The 20,794-nt window shown below is 33.6% G+C and overlaps 3 protein-coding genes across 3 annotated transcripts; 1 reads left to right on the top strand and 2 right to left on the bottom strand.

The window, feature by feature from the left end:
- The first annotated feature begins 3,863 nt into the window (after window positions 1-3,863).
- On the top strand, window positions 3,864-6,560 carry LOC122604521. Its single transcript, XM_043777410.1, has 3 exons — window positions 3,864-3,969; window positions 4,862-5,505; window positions 6,308-6,560. Exons 2-3 carry the CDS (start codon window positions 4,992-4,994, stop codon window positions 6,448-6,450), a joined length of 657 nt encoding a protein of 218 aa, XP_043633345.1. The 5' UTR covers window positions 3,864-3,969; window positions 4,862-4,991; the 3' UTR covers window positions 6,451-6,560.
- A 1,525-nt stretch (window positions 6,561-8,085) lies between these two features.
- Window positions 8,086-9,501, bottom strand: LOC122606793. Its single transcript, XM_043779650.1, has 2 exons — window positions 8,896-9,501; window positions 8,086-8,667 (listed from the first exon to the last, which is right to left on the bottom strand). The coding sequence occupies exons 1-2, from the start codon at window positions 9,491-9,493 to the stop codon at window positions 8,228-8,230; spliced, it is 1,038 nt and encodes a 345-aa protein (XP_043635585.1). The 5' UTR covers window positions 9,494-9,501; the 3' UTR covers window positions 8,086-8,227.
- A 5,518-nt stretch (window positions 9,502-15,019) lies between these two features.
- On the bottom strand, window positions 15,020-16,097 carry LOC122594518. Its single transcript, XM_043766968.1, has 2 exons — window positions 15,795-16,097; window positions 15,020-15,725 (listed from the first exon to the last, which is right to left on the bottom strand). Exons 1-2 carry the CDS (start codon window positions 16,095-16,097, stop codon window positions 15,405-15,407), a joined length of 624 nt encoding a protein of 207 aa, XP_043622903.1. The 3' UTR covers window positions 15,020-15,404.
- Between the last annotated feature and the right edge of the window lie 4,697 nt (window positions 16,098-20,794).

Genomic DNA, 20,794 nt, shown 5'->3' with positions numbered 1-20,794 from the left:
TATATATTAGTAGGTCATTTTTAACTGGCTTTGTTTAATTAGTGTTTTCTTTTTGACCTATTTGAGATAAATATTAAGCCAAAACGAATGAAGGAATAACACACATCTTATACTCTTTCTCATGTATTTTACGAGGGACATATGATCATGTCATTCTATCTATTTTATGGGCACATATAATAAATTTATCTGGTTCCTTATTACGAGTACAAATTTATTGATTCTAATGTGATAAGGAACCATTCATTTTAATTTTTTTTTTTTTTTATCACAACAAACACAAGTAGCCACAAATATCAAAACACTTGCTTTTATCAGAAACGAGATACGTTATCTGGGCGATTCCCCGGGAGACATTATATTTATTGTGTTTCGTACTATGTAAAAATTATTACATGCTTTTAGAAACATTATTTAGCTCAAAACCTGAGTTGATATTGATTTTTTAATGAGTAAGCAATTATAAATTAGAAAAAATCGACGATATAATTTTATAACAGATTAATATATTATATAAATTCTAAAAGATAATAAGTATGAAAGTAGAATATTTAAAATAAAAAAACAAATTAATAATAAAAACATAATTAAAGCTGATTTCTTAAATCATTGAAAATAGAAAGTGAAAAAAAAATCCATAATAATAAAACATCAACCGAAATAACATTGAAACTAATAAGTATAGCAATCAAATTTTTCGGAGATGGTTAGGTATATATATCCAAAACCCACCCTACTGTTATGTGTATATATACTATGTAATAGTTCATTTGTACTAAGATGAGATAATTTTAAAAATGTTAAAAACTTAAAAAATAATGATATGCAATTAATATAAGTGATTTTTTGTAAACAAATTGGAAGCAATTTAAAATATCAAAATATAATCTGTCAAGCTCAAAATTAAGAATATAAAATAGGTCCAAAAGAAAATAAAGCGGCCCACCAAGAAAATAAAAATGGGTCCAAAGAAATAAAACGGCCCATTACTATTCTTTACACGCATTGTAATAGTTCACTTGTACTAAAATGAGATAATTTAAAAAATGTTAAAAACTTAAAAAATAATAATATGCAATTAAAATAAGTTATTTTTTGTAAACAAATTGGAAGCAATTTAAAATATCAAAACATAACTTGTCAAGCCCAAAATTAAGAATATAAGATGAGTCCAAAAGAAAATAAAGCGGCCCACTAAGAAAATAAAAATGGGTCCAAAGAAATAAAATGATCCATTACTATTCTTTACACGTATTTCCATAACTTTATTTTTAATATATATATTAATGAGTCCATCAAAGCCGTTCTGAAAAAACGGTTGCAAAAATACCAAACGTACATCTACATGTGAAGGAATACAAAATAGAACTGGGTAGCATATCCTGTACGCTGACATGTAAAATAATATAATATATTATAATTATTATTATTGTATAGTTATTTTTATTATAATAAAAAGTTAGTATATAGAGAAATTCTCACAAATTGTCCATGTGGTTTGCTCGATTCGTATTTTCGTCCATGTATTTTTTTTTTATCACCAAGTGTCCCTCGGTTTTTCCATTTCATTGCCAAACATCCCTGCCACTAACAACCGTTAGTTTTCATCTGTTAAACCCCTCATGTGCTGCACATGAGGGTATTTTCGTCTAGTTTGTAACTGTAGGGACTATTTGTGATAAAACATCTTTGAAGGACCATTTGTAATAAAAGACAAAAACTTATCATCTTCCTCCATCTCTCACTCCCACCACCAGCCAAACTTCCGGCCACCCTCACAGCCTCCTGCCGCCGCTCTTTTTCACCATAAAAAACTACGATCATCATCCCTAACAACATATAGGGTTTCATCTTAATCACAACCACAAAACCGCCGCCGCCGCTGCTGCTCCACCACTCTACCGCCGCTGTTGTTGCTGTTTCGTTTTCCAGCCACCACTACACGACTCCATAACATCCCAGGAAAATATGAAACGTAAGTAATGATCTTATAAACAAACCCATTTTGTCTCTCTCTCTAGATCCCTATTTTATTATGTTTTTCTCTTCGTTTTCGGTTCAAAACCGCCGTACACTACCACTTTTCACCACCTTTTATTACCACCGTGAACCATCACTGTTTTGTTAATGTTTTCGGGACTGAAATGGTCGACGTTTGTCAATGTTTTTGTAACCATAGTGGGGTGGTGGTTCTCGGTTTCCGACGAACTTTTTCGGTGGTGGCGGGTGGTGGTCGGTCGGTGAGAAGTGGTGGTCGGAGTTTGTGTTGGAAAAGGAATCCAAAGATTTTTTTAAATCCAATGAGTTTATTACAAATAGTCCATGTGGTTACAAACTTGACGATAATACCCTCATGTGCATTGCACATGAGAGGTTTAGCGGGGCAAACTAACGACTGTTAGTGTTATGGACGATTGACAATGAAAATGAAAAGTACAGGGACACTTAGTGATATAAAAAAGTACAGGGACGAAAATGTGAATCGAGCAAACGACAAAGACAATTTGTAACAATTTTTCTAGTATATATATAGTGCCTTCAGGGACGGCTCTACAATGGGGGCAGTGTGGGCAACTGCCCCCATTCCAATTTTGGTACAATGTAATTTTTTATAGGCATATTTATAGTTTTGTTCCTAAATAATAATAATACAAAGAAAATACATTATACATACAAATGTCACCATCGTTGTCATAAGTTTCTTCTTTGAAAATTTGTTACTTATGTTGGAAGCATTAGTTTTGAGATAAAATCTTCTATTGGTAAAGTAAAAACCTCCAGATATTTTGATACGAAGTTGAAAAAGAGAAGTTGAAAAAAATGTTTTATTTGTTTGGGTAATTATATCATACATTGATAAATAGTATAGTTGTATGTGAAAATGTTATTCGTATTTTATTTTCAAGTTATTATATAATAGTAATCATAATAGTTGGGTCAAAATTTATGTAGAGGCTAAATTGTAAATCATTGATTTCGATGTACTTATTTATGTTGTTTGATATAACGTAACTCCTCCGTTATCACATGCTCTAAAACTGCAAAGACCAATGTTCAAGTTAAAGATAGATGTTCTCATAACTGGCACTCAGACGAAATTATTTTAAGGGTTCATTTTTTCTGCTTCTCCGGTGAGAGTTAGTTTTTATTTAAAAAATTTGTTTTCCCTCAAAGATTTAATAAATATAACAAAAAACTTTTAAATTTGCCTCCTAAAAAAAAGTTCTCTGTCCCTGGTGCCTTTCAAGGTAACTACTGATATTGATATGTGTTGCGAATTATGAATATTGATATGGACATGGAGTAATTGAATAGTGTGGCCCAGGCCTAGTTTCCCACCGACGGGGGGATGAATGGATCCAAATAATCAAATTATTATATAGGTATCTTTTTGTAGACCCTTAAAAATCTCCACATTAACACTTTCTAATAATTTTGCTTTCCCAAAAAAATCTTTAATCTTTGATTCTTTGTCTCTTAACCAGATAAAAGGGTCTGCATGTAATTACGGGTCTTTTTTTTTCTTTCCAAATTATTATATTTTTGTTATGTTAAAACATAAACAGAAAATTGAATAACTAACGCGACCTAAGTTAACAGAAGAAAAATAACTTAAAATATCAAACAGCTTCTTATCAAGTCAAAGAATTATAAATCACCAAACTTAATTAGTATTTGATTAATCTGCCATGAGAGAAACTTTAAACACGTGCCAAATATTCTCATGACAGTAAAGAATGTTTTTTCTTCCAAAAAGTTTTTTTTTTTTTTTTAAATATAAAAAACTAAATATTGAACACCTTCCTTTCTTCTTTCCCAGTAGTCCACAAGTATTTAAAAGGCACCTTGTGTGTCTAACACCCATTCCATCATCATATTCATATTCTCACTCTCATTCTTCACAATTACAATATAAAACTGTATCTATAGATTTCCTTCAATTCCAAATTCACAAGAAAACAAAAAAAGGTACTTTAATTACTTCTTGTATTAGTTTTGTAAACACTTAATAAAATTTAAACTCAATATTAAGTTTTACTGAATTTTAACTTTGGTATGAATTTCGTTCATTGTATTTTCTAATCTTAATTTTTGATTTATCATAATTCATATGTGAGCACCAAATTTATATAAAGATTTAAAAACTTACCAGAATAATCACATTTTTCATTTTTTTTTTTTTTATGTAATTCATTTTTTTCTACGTAACAACCCTCTTTTTACGCTAGTATTTATTATGTTTATATTGTACTTTACTTTCTGTTCACTCTTTTTATTCCATTTGACATTCTTTGCTTCCGCTTGCAGGTTTTTCTACTATGATATTTTTTATTTATAAGGCTGTAGAATTGTTGCCTTCAATTCAAGTTCTACCCATTTATGTAATTTAATTACATATTTTATATATATGTTTATTAATCCTATATTATGATAGTTTTTTTTGTTTCACTCGGTTTCTTCAACATGTTTTTTACTTTGACTGCTTTCTATATATTTGACCAAAAGGTTAGGCCAAATACAATTTGACCAAAACTAAGATGTTGATAATTATTACTGTTAGTATATTTATTTGTCTGTTAGAATTTGACTAATATTGAAACAAACTGTCATAACTTATTATAACGTACATTTTGTTTGAGTCTTATTAATAATAAAAGTTTTAATATTAATGTCAACTCTAGATTTGCTCCTTGTTTTGTGGTTACTCTAAATGACATTTTTAGCCAACAGATTTTATTTCTTGAGTTCATATCAAGTTTTTCTTTTTTACTTCTATATATATAAGTCTATCTCAATCTCTATTTTTAGAAGGTGGTATACTATATTGTACTAAATTGTGTTTTTCCATTTTGTATATCAGGATTACTGGCTAATGTTGGTATTTGTTCTTAGTTTTGGAATCTGTAAGTACAAATTTTGTTTGTTATTGGTAAAAGTTTGGGATTTTATGAGATTGAAGTGAATCCGAAAGGGAAACACATTAGAGTCGAATGGATCATTCGACTTCAAGAGAACAAGATATCAATTTTGATCTCGAGAGTGGTACTGGCGCAATTCATAGAAATGATGAGGGATGCCCGGATCTTAGTTTGGATGATAAACTTGCTAAAACAATTTTTTTAAAGTTATGTGACGGATTTACGTGTGTAGATGATGGTTCAGTTAAATTGCACATGAATTCAATAAACGTCGATGAGGGTTCTCCAGAGAATACTGCAAAAGTGTTAATGGACACAAATTCTAAGATTAAAAAGGCTACTAGTGCGAAAAAACCACCTAGACCTCCTGGAGGCTTTTCATTGTATGCTTCTGATAAGAAACTAATTAAAGAGCTTGCTGAACTTGCCATGATCAAACGGGCGAGAATTGAGCGTATGAAGGCACTCAAGCAAAAGAAGGCTTTGAAGATTTCCTCATCACCATCATCATCGTCATCATCATCACATGGCAGTTTTTTTGCCATGCTTTTTACCATCATCTTCTTCCTGGTGATATGTCTCCAAGGTAATTAACATGTCCTATATATGTGGGATTACTTTGTTTGGTTTCCTAAATCTTTGTTACAATATTAAGAAAATATAAATAATACAACAAATGTCCAATCACATTTGTATAGAAAGTCATAACTTTACGTAACGGTAAATTGTCAAGAGACTGCTTCAGTTATATTTGCCTTCTTGTTATGTTAATGGCTAGATGCCCCACATGGAAATTGGTTTATTCGATAATAGGGCATTCGAATTTTGGCTTAACATTACATGTGACACTCAAATGCCAAGAATTTCTTAACTATCTGAATGTTTCTTACCCTACATAGAAATAGGCTCTCCTTGAATTTGTAGGACATTGGAAATTTGGCTTAACATCACATGTGATTGCCAATAAATCCTAACCACCTCAATGGTTCCTACCATTCATGGAAAATTATTCAAAAGAAGTCAGCCCAATATCTCTAAACATTATGTCTTCCCTTTTTGGCTATTACTGAGTTTTTGTTTTTCTATTTGGTGGCCTGCTGAGTATGCATGTGCAATTTTTTCAAGACAATTCAATGTAAAAAAATGAAAAGTTGTTAATCTAACTGGTACAACCATGGAAACAGATTATAAATGTTTGAAGGCAGTATTTCCTATACATTTTGCAGAGATGATGTTTCCTTTTTACCCTGAACGATGACCTTTTAGTCGTAAAGTTGTAAACTTGATGCCTTGCTGATGGTTTCTTGATGTTTCTAAGTTTTTTTTCAAGTTATGGTTGGCTTTTGACCCAAATAACAGAGCAATAATGTTTGCACATTATATTTCAGGCCGAAGATCGGATGTAACTATACAGGGTTCTCATAAGATTATTCAAACAAACGGAGGTGGCTTATTAGCTATGCAGAATCAGTTAAGTTTAACCACTAGTGACTTTGTTTCGGCCAATTCTAAATCTTCAACTCTGTTTTGAGGTTGCTACATGTATATTAAGAGGAACTTCTTAAGAATTATCAAGTTCTGATCTTCGTGTAAAGGGTTCAATCGATATTTTATATACAGATTGTATTTCATTGAGAAAAACGGCGTCTTTTTCATATATGTTTGAAATAATTAACAAAGTGATACGTTTATACCTATAGAAGAACTTAGAACTCAGGACTAAAAAGATTGTAGAGACCATTAATTGTATGGTTATGTGTTATATGAAATGGTTTGTCTAAAAGGACTGTTTTGACCTTAGTTTCGAAAGGACTACTGTATCTTACAACATACATGTGCATATGTTATGAGATAACATTACAAACACATCATAAATGAAGCATTATTTACACTTGAACAGTGACGGATAACTCTATGTCTTTCGTGGACCCTGACTAAGAGACATAGAGTCCACGACTTGTATCAAGCATTAACCATACCTAACGACAATAAGAATCTTGCAATTAGTTTGAGTATTTCAACCTCATCCGAAACTTTAATATTAACCGTTGGACGTTCTTCGTATGCTTCTACATGCTCATGCTCATACTAGCTACTTAATGATGGAATGCAACAAGATTTGGATATAAGTCGATTTTGTGTGAACTATGAAAAGGAAGATCTTGGCAGTAAAAGATGGTTTGTGAATTGGGCCAGAGATCAAAAGTCATAATTCCTGACTGTTGCAAATGGTCTTACACGAATCATGTCATGTAGCATTTATAAAGGAAAGTGATAAATATACAACAATAATTAGCTATCGATAACAAATGTATATATTTTACTCTACAATGTACAATTGTATAAAATAGACATTGTTGTAAATGGCTAAAATTTGTTGTAGCATAAAATATAAGTACTCAATTTTTACCATTGACAATCAAGATTTTCAATAGTAATAAACATTACAGTTTGAATTTGATTTTTTGGTTTATACTGTAACTATATTAAATCCAGGTTTTTCATGGAACAGTAATAAGTTTACTTATTCATGATACTTATCATTATTGATACTAAACAGATGTACGCGTGATGCGGCGGCGATGGTGGTAGCGACAGCGGCGGTGGTATGGGGGCAATGTGCGGCGGTGATGGTGGTGGTGGCGTGGTGGTAAACGTAAATTGATTAATGTAAGAGGGGTTAATATGGTTATTTATGGGTTGGAGGATCTAAGTTATAATTTATTTTATTAAGAGTTATAGGTAAATAGGTGAATATGTTTAAATTAATAATAAATAAGTGGGGTAATAGTTTGCTGAGAAAAGAATAGTTTGCTTTATAGAGTTAAAATACTTATGATTCGCCAAAAGAATGGGGAGTGATATTTCTACAACAAATTTTAACCGTCCATAACAATCCCCGCATGATACAGTTGTACACTGCGTAATAAAATTTGTAACTTTGTTGTAGATAGTTAAAATTTGTTGTATGAATATCACTCCCCCAAAAGAATAGAATTAACCAGATATAAAAAGTCAAAATGTTCATAATTCTGTGATCTTATCAAGTTCTTAAACAAAGATCTAAACTCTAAAGACTAGTTTAAAATTAAAGAAATGTTACTTATTCCGAACATAGAATAACCAGGGTAAATTAAAGACAGCAATCTCCTATGATAATTATAAGTTTGATGCACACGCAAGGAAAGTCATTTTTATAATAATATACTGAAACCAACAGTCAACACCCTAATCCAAAACCATTCCAAACTTAGCCCAAGTGAGCAAAATTAACATCTAACAATATCAAATTGTTACTAGCCAAGAGTTTACTTGCTAACTTTGGTTGATAAAAATTTTCTTTTACCTGAGAAGAGTTCATATAGTGGCTTAGCATGTTGAACTGAGAATCCCCTTGGTGGTAATGGCAGCACACTAACTTTAAAACGACTCTTCTGGTCCCTTCTAGAGTGTTTTTTGCAGTTTGCCAATTTTTCATCTGTATTTAGAACAGCCCAGCCCCACTCCTTAGTCTGGTAACCCAAGCCGTAAGTGCCAGGATCCAACATAAATTTCTCCTCAATAATCTTCCTAACATTTGCGAGTGTATATGAGCTACAGAGATGGAATAGGGCGAATTCATTTTTATAATATACTTCTATTAGCATGTCATGATCAGAATCCCAAAACCGGTCAATGTCAGCTTCATCCTCACCGTCAGACAGGCCGGATAACTTTCTCTTCGCATGCTTTGGTCGCAGCCACTGATCTGAAATGTCAAGAACGTCACTTTATGCATTGTGTTTTAATCCGGAGAAAGATAGTATAAAAGCAAAAGCAGACAAAAGAGAAGTGTTTGGTGTGTGAAAGTGTAGCAACAGAGGCTTTTGTTACACGGGCATATGGTTATGGTACACAAAAATGGATCTTCAACAGAAGTTAAACTTAATTTTAAGATTATAGCACTGATAAGCTGGATACAGAAGACTGTGATTACCATTGGTGCCCCTTTCAGATTCTTCCAAGGTGCTTTCGTATTGCTGTCCGGCCTCATCAGCAATAGACCTTGTTTCTTCCATGGCTCCAAGTGTATTTGACAATCTGTCCCCTTTGAAAATCTTGAAAGATCCGCTTATACTTTTTGTAGAATTCTCAACATCCAAAATGCATAATTCTTCACCAAGTTCGGCACCAAAAGGAAACTTAAAACTTGGCAGACACATCTTTAGTATTGACAGCAGAGACTCCAACACGATTAAGTAGTTTCGACCTCGTGGCCAGAAGAACTCGAAGGCGTAATCAAGATCTGCAGTGTGGACGCTCTTCAAGCATATCGTAAAACAACTGCATTTAGCACTGCCGGAGTGTATCTCCAAAATGCTTCCGACCTTCCTCGGCCTACAAAGATTTCTGCAGAAGTGTGATTGATAAGTTGTAAGTGTCTTCCCAGGAAGACCCTCCTCCAATTTTCTTGGAAGAACACTAGAGAATTTATAATAATCCTTAACAGGGTCATCATCTGAGTCAACAACACAACAATAATGTAGGCTTCGTATGACAAGGGTCCTCCAAAGAAGAAGACGTGAAGAACACATAGTTATCATAATAGGGGATCCATACTTGACCAAGATCCAAGCGATGCGACTCGCAAACAAACTTTAATGCATTTTCAATTTCATCCCTGACATGTTTGAAACTATCCATAGCCTGTTGCACGCAGATAGTTAAATAATCACATATGAAATATCCAACTGATTTTAGCAGGCTAATAGTTGTAGCAGAAAAAGATGGCAAAAAGCCAACGAATCATATAATTGCATAATGCAACCTTTTTACTAAAAACACAACAAAGAATCGAAACCTGTATTTACCATGTCTGGCAGGGCATCTTGTATAGAGTACATAGTCAGACCGACTCTCTGCACAAAGATAATCCAGATAGATAATAGATTAAGACATATAAAGAAAGATAGTACTAGTAGTAGAAGGCAGACACACAGGCGACGTACCTCTAGTGCAGATTTTAACTCATCGAAAATGATCAGAAGACCATTCGGCTTCATACAACACTCGACAACACCAACACAAGAAGAGCCATGATAGAAAACAGGGAGCAGTATAGAAGAAGTTAAATCACAATCAAGAGCATGATAAACCAATGGACCTTTGGTACTTCTCCCTTCTTCTATGCTAATCATCTGCCTTAGATCGTGAAGTATCTCTTGGAAATGGTTGTGGAATGCAGTGGCCACGAAGCCATTTGATATGATGGAAGTATTATCGTTTTTATGATTCATATGATCATCGATGCTATATTGATACATGACAGAATGTACCCTATATTTGCAAAGACCATGATCGAGATCCTCAAGGACAAAAGGTTGATCAGAAGTTGAAAGTAATTGTCTTCCGTTAGTGGTTGTAACGGATGCCCAAAACTGGACTAACCCCTTTAGACGGAGCACATCAATACTAGAAAATGCAGATTTGATCATGTCGTGAATCACTGTCGAGAGAAGACAACATTTTCAGCTTAATTTTAGCCAAATATAAATATTATGTTATTCATTATAATAAACACATGCATAACTAAATAAATAAATACATATATAAAGGAATTAAATACATATATAACTAGCAAGGTTGGATAAAGTAGTTAACACCCTTTGGATCTAGAGACAGAGGTCAAGGTATCTACCCTTATGCCTTACAAGGCGTGAACTCCTTTTTTTATATCAGGGGTAAGACTGTCTACATCTCAACCGTCCCTACACAGCCGTGTTATTAGGACCCAAAACCTATTACACACTTGCTATAAAGGAATTTAAATATTGAGTTAATTACAGAAATCGTCCCTATCGTGGTACCCAGCTTGCAGGTTTCATCCCTAACTTTCAAAAATTAAAGTTTTAGTCCAAAAAACTTTGCTCCGTTAACAGTTTTAGTCCTGGCCATAAACGTCCGTTTAAAATCAGGTCACGTGATGGGTAATCTCGTAAATTGGCTTAATAATACCCAGAGTAAATTACAGAAATTGTCCCTGTTGTGGGCAGTCACTTGCAACTTTCATCCCTAACTTTCAAAAAAATTATAGTTTTGGTCCAAAATCCAAAATAAAATTAAACACAAAATCATTTGGATTTCTAATGCATAACATATATCACAGATACAATCCCAGATCCAAAATCAAACACAAATTTAATCCAAAATATAATAAAACTCCAAATCTCATTACTTTCATATCAATCCATGATCTGTATACAAACATAATATATAATTATATATATTAGATCTATTCTTTATATACAATTAACTTACAAACAAAAAAATCTTAGAAAAATCTCACCATCTTTATTATTCTTAGCTCTTCCTCTATTTTTATAAGTTCTCAAAACAAAAATAAAACTAAGTAAAAAAAAATATATCAATTACTTAAAACCCATAAACACTTAAATCCAAGAGAGTCTGAATCTCTAATTTTCAAAAAAAGAGTAGGGTGTGAGTTAAGATTGTTTGTGAATTTATATCTGATAGAAATAGAAGAAGTTGGATAATTAGGAATTTTTTTTTTTTGTGTGTAAATGTTTCTTTTCATATAGATTGAGGATAAAAGTTTTGGACCAAAATTGTAATTTTTTAAAAGTTAGGGATGAAAGTTGCAAGTGACCGTCTACAACAGGGACGATTTCTGTAATTAACTCTGGGTATTATTAAGTCAATTTACGAGATTACCCATCAGGTGACTTGGTTTTAAACGGACGTTTATGGCCAGGACTAAAACTATTGACGGAGCAAAGTTTTTTGGGCTAAAACTGTAATTTTTGAAAGTTAGGGATGAAACCTGCAAGCTGGGTACCACGACATAAACGATTTCTGTAATTAACTCTTAAATATTACTTGTAAAGGAAAAGGTCGCTGTTGACTGATATATATATATGGTAAGATTCACGTGAGAACTATTCACATAGTGAACATATGTAATACCATTATTTAGGGAAAAGAATCTGTGTGTATTTAACTTGTCTTCAGCTATTATTGTAGAGAAAGAAATTGGTTTTGGTTCGTTGTATGTAAGTAACCTGCTAAACTAAATAAATCGTGTAAATAATCTGCTGATGTGGTGTATCAGATGTTTGATGGTGCCACGTTAGTATCCGGCCAATTTCTTACACAATTCTGAGACAAACTTACATACAATGGACCAAAACAAAGCTTCTTTCCTAGAATATTACTCAAGACAATTTACATACACAAAGATTCTTTTCCCCATTATATATAAACATCAAGTTATACTTTAAGTTATCATGGTTCTTCTAATTTCAATTGTTCTTACATGAACATGTGTGTGTAGACCAAGACACTCGCAGGCGTTTGCATCTCAATGAACACATGGATGTATCAATCCATATTTGTCCAGAAATTTTTATTCTTTTTTCCAAATTTAATACAGTTACATAAATAAAGATTGTGACTTTCTTCTTCCATTTAAATGCATATATTAAAGTCTATGGACTACAACAAATTGATATATATATATATATATATATATATATATAGATATGATTTGAATATGATGCAAGAAATTAATATGTGGCTCACCGTTGGAATTCTGATGTGGGTTTTGGGACCAGAATACACGTCTTCCGGGATACGATTGTGGGTTAGTTTCCTCAAAATAAATTTTGGTCGCAAACCTAGACAATGGATCATCCTTTCTCGAGAGAATCCTGCCTCCGTCGTCGCCCATTATCAAGAAACCCTACAACTTTCAATAAAATTCTCAACTTTATAAACCAACGCCCCGCTTGTGTCAATCGTATCGTATCTTACCAATCTACTAAAACAAGATTTGATCGACACGGTAGCCACATTATCTATCTATACTATTATATAAAAGAAATAACACTCTCTCTCATCAAATGTTAAAATATAACCATGCGAATGTACAAGAATGCCCTTCCTTTATTTCATTTAAAATGCATTCCTATTTAAACTATTTTCACAATTTCACTTCAATTGAATATCCACTTATATTGTTAATACGTGTATTTTTTGTTATTGTTAGTTGATATTGAAGCTACTGTATCATCGTGGTATCTCGCTTAATTAATTGTTCACTGATATTGTTTTTGGTAATCACGATATCGAACGTATTGTCAATGGTATCCGTTGCAACGCGCGGGTACCATACTAGTAACATAAATAATTATAATATTTAATTGAATAATAATATCTATATCTATTACTTAAACAAAATTGTTTTCAAAAACTATTTTTGAAAAAAAATAAATAAAGTGGCAAGATATGACACAATAATTATTTGAATTTTTACTTTTCTAAATTTTTTTTTTTTTTTTTTTGCCTAAACTTAATGTTTACCAATTTTAACTATTTCAAACCTACATCCTTTTTTCTATCTTCATCTAAAATCTCTACTTCATTATGAGACAAAGATTGTAGAGCCCATTGTATGGTTATGTGTGATATGGAATGATTTGTCCAAAAGGATTGTTTTGACCTTAGTATCGAAAGGACTACTGTATCTTACAACATGTACATAAGTTATGAGGTAACATTACAAACACATCATAAATGAAGCATTATTTACACTTGAACAGTGACGGGTATGTTTATGTCTTTCGTCGACCCTGACTAGGAGATATAGAGTCCACGAGAACAACATATGCATCTTACCTAATGAAAATTCCCATCTTAAAAGTTCTGTTAAGATAATGATGGAATGCAACAAGATCTGGATATAAGTTAATATTGAGTTTGGGTTCTGGTTCCTTAGGCATCGGGCTAAGTGGATCATGTCTAGCAGATGAACCATCAATAGCTTTTTCAGTGTTTCTGTTATTATTACTTTTTGGAAGTTTGATTAAATTTTTCAAAGTTGTAGATCCAGAAACAGCAGAAGAAGCATTTTGGGAGGTCGACATTCTTAGCAAATTGATTTGGTAAAAATTCTTGAAATTAAGATTAAGATAATGCGATTATATTGCAAAAACACCTTTTTGCCACACGGTGGGCGCCAAATTGTTTCGGTAAAAATTTACCTAAGATAATTTTAGAAAGGATTTTGGATTAATAATCAACCAAAGATTTGTAAGTGGGGTTTGGTGTTCAAGGATCTTCAAATAAAAAGGAAAGTTTTCTTATCAAAAATAAATAAACTAAGAGTTTGTACTAAAAACGAGTTTGAGAAGATCTTTGAGATCGAAATACTTTGAGTAAATAAGAAAACAGTTGAAGATAATGTAAAATAGAATAAAATAACGTAAAAACTTAATGAAATTGCAAATAAAAGTAAAGACACCAGAATTTTGTTGACGAGGAAAAACCCTTGATCCAATTAAGTGATCTTAGGTAAAAAACCTCAGGAGGATGCAATCGACCCTTCCTATGTTCTTTTATTATTTTCGTTGATTACAATACTACAATGGATGAGTAAGTGATTTGATCGAAGTTATGAAAATAAAGCAGTGAGTAAGTGTGTGTGAATACAAGTGTGAGTACTGAATGCTAAGTGCCTAGATTTCGATCAATCACTCGATATTTATAATGTAAAAAGCTAACTAACTATCCGAAAAATCCAGGATCTTCCGCGTCTTGTTTAATCAACATGTTGAAGTGGAAAATAGACGTTGAGTCTTCTTTGACACGTTTATTCTTCCATTCTGTTCCGATATTCAAGGGATTGCATATTGACTCTCTTGTGAAGTCCGTTGCATAAGTGTTGATACATTTTTGACCGTTAGTCATTTCCTGAATATCCTGTATTTAAATTGTAGAATCCAGGATCCTGCAAAACATCAAGATATTATCGTGTACAATAGAAAATTATGTTAGTGATATAATTGTTCAGGATCATAGTTATAGAAAATCTGACCCTAAACACTTACTGAATCAAATTCTTCTTTGACTTCGTTAAGCTTTTGATGGAAATCTTCGTCTTCATGGCTTTTATGACCCGATGGTTTAGAATTGATATTAGGAATATCAATAGCCTTAGAACGATCCATGGGTAGAATAGAATTGATAATAAATGACAAAGGAATGTGAATATAAATAGGCTGAGATCCCGGAATTGTCTCAACCATATTTCAAATCACTCCTAATTATTGGGGACAGTTAACTAGGATTAAGAAAATAAAAAAGCTATTATAGCATAAGTTTGAAATGGCCAACATAAACCATTTTTTACACCACCAAAACTAACCACTCCGGGTTAGTTAGCCCCCATTATAATTGTTTTAAAAGTACAAACCACTTGCCTACGAAAACTAACATATTGTTCATAGCATAGAAAAATAAAAGCATGAGATTAAGCTTCACCCATCTGTTCCTCAATCTGCTCCACATCCTGCTCTTTAGCAACTTCCTCCTCTTCGTCTTCAGAAACTTCTACTGGCTTGGTCTGATTATCTCCTTTGGTTGAAACTGTGGCTTTGTTAGATTCTTCACCTTTAGATTTAGGCGAATTGGAATTCTTATCCAACCATTCTACCTTATCCTTCCATTCTGCCACTTTCCATTTCTCACTTTGGAAACCTTCTTTCTCCGCTTCGGCAGCCATTGTGATCTTGGCTTGGAGAACAACACGAGAAGCAGTGTCCTTATATACCTGAGTCTAAAGATCCAGAGCTTCTTTGACCTTCCCGCATAGTAGTCACGATTCGCCATCGCATCAGCATAGTTTTGCTTGACTTTTGACAATTCAGTTTTTAGAGCCTTGATATCTCCCGCCATCAATCTCTTTTCTTCAAATAGTATGGCTATCTTTTGATTCTCTTCGATGACTTTTTCTTGAACTGTTTTCAATAACTAAAAGGAAAAGTAATTAAAACATGTTTACAAATGAAAAGAAAGAAAAACACTAGGAAGAAATTTTACCATTGTAGCCTGGTCTAGAGCGGTGCTAATAGTTATATTAGCAGGAATCTGAGCAATAGGGGTAGGACGAGCAGAATGGGCCAAATTGCTGACTTCAGGGTTTGGTTCTGAACGGGTAACCCTAACACGCTTAGATGACTTAGTAGTGTTATTTGCAGAAGTAGTTTTGCCCTTATTGGCAGATTCAGGATTGATATCCCCAATGTTGCCAACAATGTCATCATAGTTGAAAAGTCTAGAGCTGGTATGAATAGAATGGGTTAGAACTATATTTAGTCTAAAACCACAAGAAAATTCCTGCATGTTCTGGCCGGGGACCCCGGTATACTGTACTAATATGTGTAGGTTCTTGTAATTTGAGTGAGATTGTCATGGCGCAAAAGCAGATATGGTTCGGTATTCCCTTGTTCCCTGTATTGGTTATGTTCTTTATTTCTTGTCTAGCAGAAACTAATCGAGCTCCGTTTGATCTCCCAGAAGCGGAAGCTGAATTAGTTGCAGGCTATAATGTAGAATATGCGCGGGATGCGATCCTTAATAGTTCACTGTTGGCGGAAGCCAATGTCCCGGGGTCCCGGGGACTTACTAGCCATAGGAACAATTTGGTTAGAACTAGAACTATTAGGGGATTCTTGTAGAGCTTGAAAAGTCCTAAGTCCTGTAAGAAGAGCCAATATCTTGTCGATCCTAACTTGTCCAGAAGTCTCACTAGTTGGAAATTCTTCAAGATTGGTTGTAACATGACCAGTTAGGAGAAAAATAATTACTAAACTGAAACAAATGGATAAAGGAGAAAAGTGAATCCCTACCCTTTTCTGTCCAAGCAGTAGGCAGATAGAATCCTTTAGGAAGAGACTTTTTTGACACAAAGAAATATCTACTTTTCCATGATGGGTCATTCTGAGTAACCCCCAAAGTCAATCTCTCATCTTTGTTAGGAGCCTTAAACATGTAGTAACCCGGACCAAAAGGTCTGAAATCTTAAATTCCACTTTCTTTTCTTTAACTAAATGATCTAAAACATAAAGGGTTCTCCATAACATAGGCATGGCTTGTAGGTATGCTAACTTTGAAAACTTAAAAAACTGTTCATATAATTCAGGGAAAGGGAAAAGGAATGATAGTTTTAGGTTTTCGAAAGGAAATCCGGGGAAACAAATCCATAGATCTGACTGCATGTCTGAAGTAAGAGTAGGATCAAAAGCCCTAAACTTGGTATGTTTAGGAAAATAACTTTTAATCTTCTCAATATCGCTATCAACAAATGAACATTGTTTTGGTAAAAAATTATCCAAGATAATCAACCTTGAAGACTTAGATCAATTATGTAACCAAACTTTCGTTCGTGAGGTTAAGGGCTTGTAAAATTGGTTTAGATTCAAAGATGCGTTTAAAATAAGTATGATAAATCAAGATTATGTCGACTTAAACAAAAAAAGGTAGTCAAAAGATTTCGCAAAAATATAAGATAGATTAAGCAAGATAAAGAAAGATAAACGTAAATGAATGCTAGAAATAAAGAGAAAGGAACAAAGAACACCGAGATTTGTTATCGAGGAAAAACCCTTAATCCTTTATGGATTGCCGACATAAAAACCCAGGGAGGAAGCAATCGTCCCTGCCTTGTTCTTTTATTAATGGTGTAAATTGGTTACAATGATAAAGCGACTTGATCGATCTTTCTAAGTAAAGAAAAGTGTGTTGGTTGTTTACAAGTATGAGCAGAGAAAATAAGCAAGTAAATATGTGAGTGTGTGTAACGTTGTATATCCTATGATCGATGAGGTCCTCGTTTATATAAAGCAACCTAGTAACTAATTTTCCGAAATTACAGGGATCTTCCTGGTCTTCATCTGGTGAACGTTGGAGCATATCTTAACTGATATTGTAGCCGTTTGAAGATATTCTCCTCATGCTGAATTCCTCTTGAAGTCCGATTATGATGCTGGACTAAGTCTTCTTTGCGTGTTGATCAAATAAGACATGTGTTGAATCTCTTTTGTACCGTTAGAGATATTTCCCTTGTGATAAATATCAAGTTACCTGCATAATATTCTCATAGAAACAATACTTGAAGTTTATCGTTAGTAATTCGTCAAGGCGTGTCAAGATCCTGTAGGTCCATGATCTTGAGGTCCCAAGATAATGAAACCTGAAATTTCACCCATAACAATTGTCCCCAAAGTTATTTTGATAAAAAATCAATTTTGTTTAAAATAACTTTGCTCAAAATAATTTTGAATCTTCCGGTGTACGCTTTGACCAAAGTCAAGGAGTTAATTTTTGAATTCACCCCAAGGATAAGACGCGTGGAATTCGGAAATTTTTCTCAATTAAATATCACCAATTTTAACTTTGTTTTCATAATTTTCTAAAAAATGTCTGTTGTATATCCTGTTCTTGAGGTATCATCTTTAAAATGTTTTCCCTTTTATTATAGCTTAACAATCTAATGCTTCGTATGTTTTTAGGCACTCGAAGATCTCAAGCTCGAAAATGAAGAAAGACACGACGTGAATGATGAGATCATCAGCAATCTTAGCAAAGTTATTGAATCATTTGAGAAGAAGGCGAAAATTGAAAAAGACATGAAAAATCATATGAAGGAGTGTTTTGAATCCGAGATCGTTGCCATGCATAAACTTTTGTTAGAGGCTTATCAGGAAATTGACATCTTGGAAGAGCAACTGATTTTCACTAGAAGGCGTCATGATCTAGCGGTAGCTCGTTTAGATAGATTTGAAAGAGAATATCCCTTAGAGGCTAAATCTCTTTTTGCTAGCAAGGAAAAAACAGTTCTTTAAGGGAACTTCCTTTTGTATGATCAATGCTTGTAACTATTTCGTCGGATATTCAAATAAAATTTAAGATTTTTATCTTTTTGTAATTAATTTAATTTAAATTAATTTATTATTCACTTCACTTCCTTGATACACCTCATCCACAGTAAAAGTGGGCGGTTAGTTTTCGTGACACGTATCACTTTGAGTTACCACATCCATTATATTAGGTTAGTTCTTTCTCTTTCCTCATTATTTTCATCGTTTGCATCGCCCCTCTTTTTCTCAAGGTAACTTCTTCTTTTCTCTCCTTCTCTTTACTTACAATGTCTGTTGATTCTCCTTCCGCCATAGAATTTAGTGATTTCATAGAAACTAATGTTATGGAAAAGGATTATTTTAGTGATCTTAATAAGTCAGATCTTGAACGTGTTAAGCAGTATTTCCCTAAGGGTACGGTTATTAGGGCTCCAGATCCTAAACTAAAAATTGACTTAGCTTCTGATGTTTGGATTCAATTTCCTGAATATCCCTTTAAGCATTTGAAATTAAGTTTTCCATTCCCAAGTTTTATTACTCAGTTTTTTAAATCGACCATGATTTCCTATGGTCAAGCAAGCCCCATGTTTTGGAGGATATTGTTTGTGTTGAATGACATAACAACCACTAGGAAATTAGAACTTAAGGTTCCCGACTTAAGCTTAGTCTACAACCTTACAACCTATGGTTCGAAGTTCTATATCCTCAAAGTCAAAGATAAGAATAAGCGTTTGATTGGTGAAGTTACTCAGAACGATGACCACTGGAAAACTCGGTTCTTTTTTGTAAAAAGGGATTCTCTTCCTGTAGGCAGTTATCTTCCTTCTTCTTGGGCTTCTGGAGGTAAAATCATAGAGTCTTTTCAAATTAATCAATTATTTTCTAATTGTATTCAAATAGAATGCTATCTTTTCTTATTTCAGCCAAATTAAAGGCGTCAAAGGATAAGGGAGCGGAGAAGAGGATTAGTAAGTATTTTGAGTTAAACAGTGAGGAGAGGAATTTTGGACACTACATTATCAAGTCATCTAGTAAAACCAGCAACAGTAGTATGGAAGACAACACTGCGCAATCTGTTCCTTCTAAAGAGAGTCCTGTGTCTGACGACTTTGGTGATGAAGGGTTGTTTGATATGAGCGAAACTCCTAAGGCTCGTCGCCCCATTGATACTGCTACTCGAGCGAGCAAAAAACTTAAGGTCAAGGCTAAAGCCAAGGTTGATTCTGGAGTAAAATTTGATGTGAAAGTGATCGACTTAACTGGGAAGAAAGGGAAGTCTCTCAAAATTCAAGGTCCTTTGACCTTTGACTTGGTTCAAACACAATTCAAAGAGGTATACATATTAGTATTATCAATATTTTAGCTTTTTATTATTAAGCATTAAGTTTTTCATTGTATTGTTTATTAGGCTTTGGAATTGGCTACCTTCAGTAGTGAATGTGTATGGAAGTTTATAAGTGAAAAGATGGAAGAGTGTGTAATTTTGAAACAACAACTTAATGGCAGAGATAAAGTGATCAGGAACTTGGAAGTGAACTTCGCTAAGACCAAAGACGAACTGACTCAGAAGCTTGAGGACCAGAAAGCTGAATTCGAAAAGAAGATGAATAAGAAGACTGCAGCAATTGTCCAAAATGCTAGGTTTAGCACAACTTTGTCCATTGCAGGGGTACAGGTCCAAATGGCGCTTGAAGCTCAATCAAGTGGTTCTGTTCTTCCAAAAAGTTGGAACGTTGAGAAGTTTGATCAGGAATATGTGGCTTTGTGTGGTAAGTTGAAATTGAAGAAGGAAGAGAAGGTTTTAGCTGATGAGGATGAGGTTGAGGACACATATAATGAAATCAAGAAAGTAGGTCGTGAAGCAGCTGGTGATGAAGACAAAGCAGTTGATGAAGATGAAGAGATGGTGAAGGAGGATGAGCGAGTGCAGGACAAGACAACTTGATCAGTCTGATAAGCTGTAGCCATAATAGTACTTTTATTATTTTATTTGGGAAAGTGGTTTGTAATCTTAAATAATTTCTTCGGGGCGTGGTTAACCTGGAATGGTTAACCATGGTGGTGTTTTTATGGTTAGGTTCACTGGACATGTACTTAAACAATGCTTGCTAGGGGACGTTGTCCCAGTACCTTCGGGTGCTAATTTTGAAACTTCAAAGCAAGTTTTTCGGACGTTAATCA

This window comes from Erigeron canadensis, chromosome 1 (assembly GCF_010389155.1).
Source record: "Erigeron canadensis isolate Cc75 chromosome 1, C_canadensis_v1, whole genome shotgun sequence".
Classification (NCBI taxonomy): domain Eukaryota; kingdom Viridiplantae; phylum Streptophyta; class Magnoliopsida; order Asterales; family Asteraceae; genus Erigeron; species Erigeron canadensis.
The sequence above is the reverse complement of the archived record's forward strand: the minus strand, read 5'-3'. Positions and strand labels throughout refer to the sequence as shown.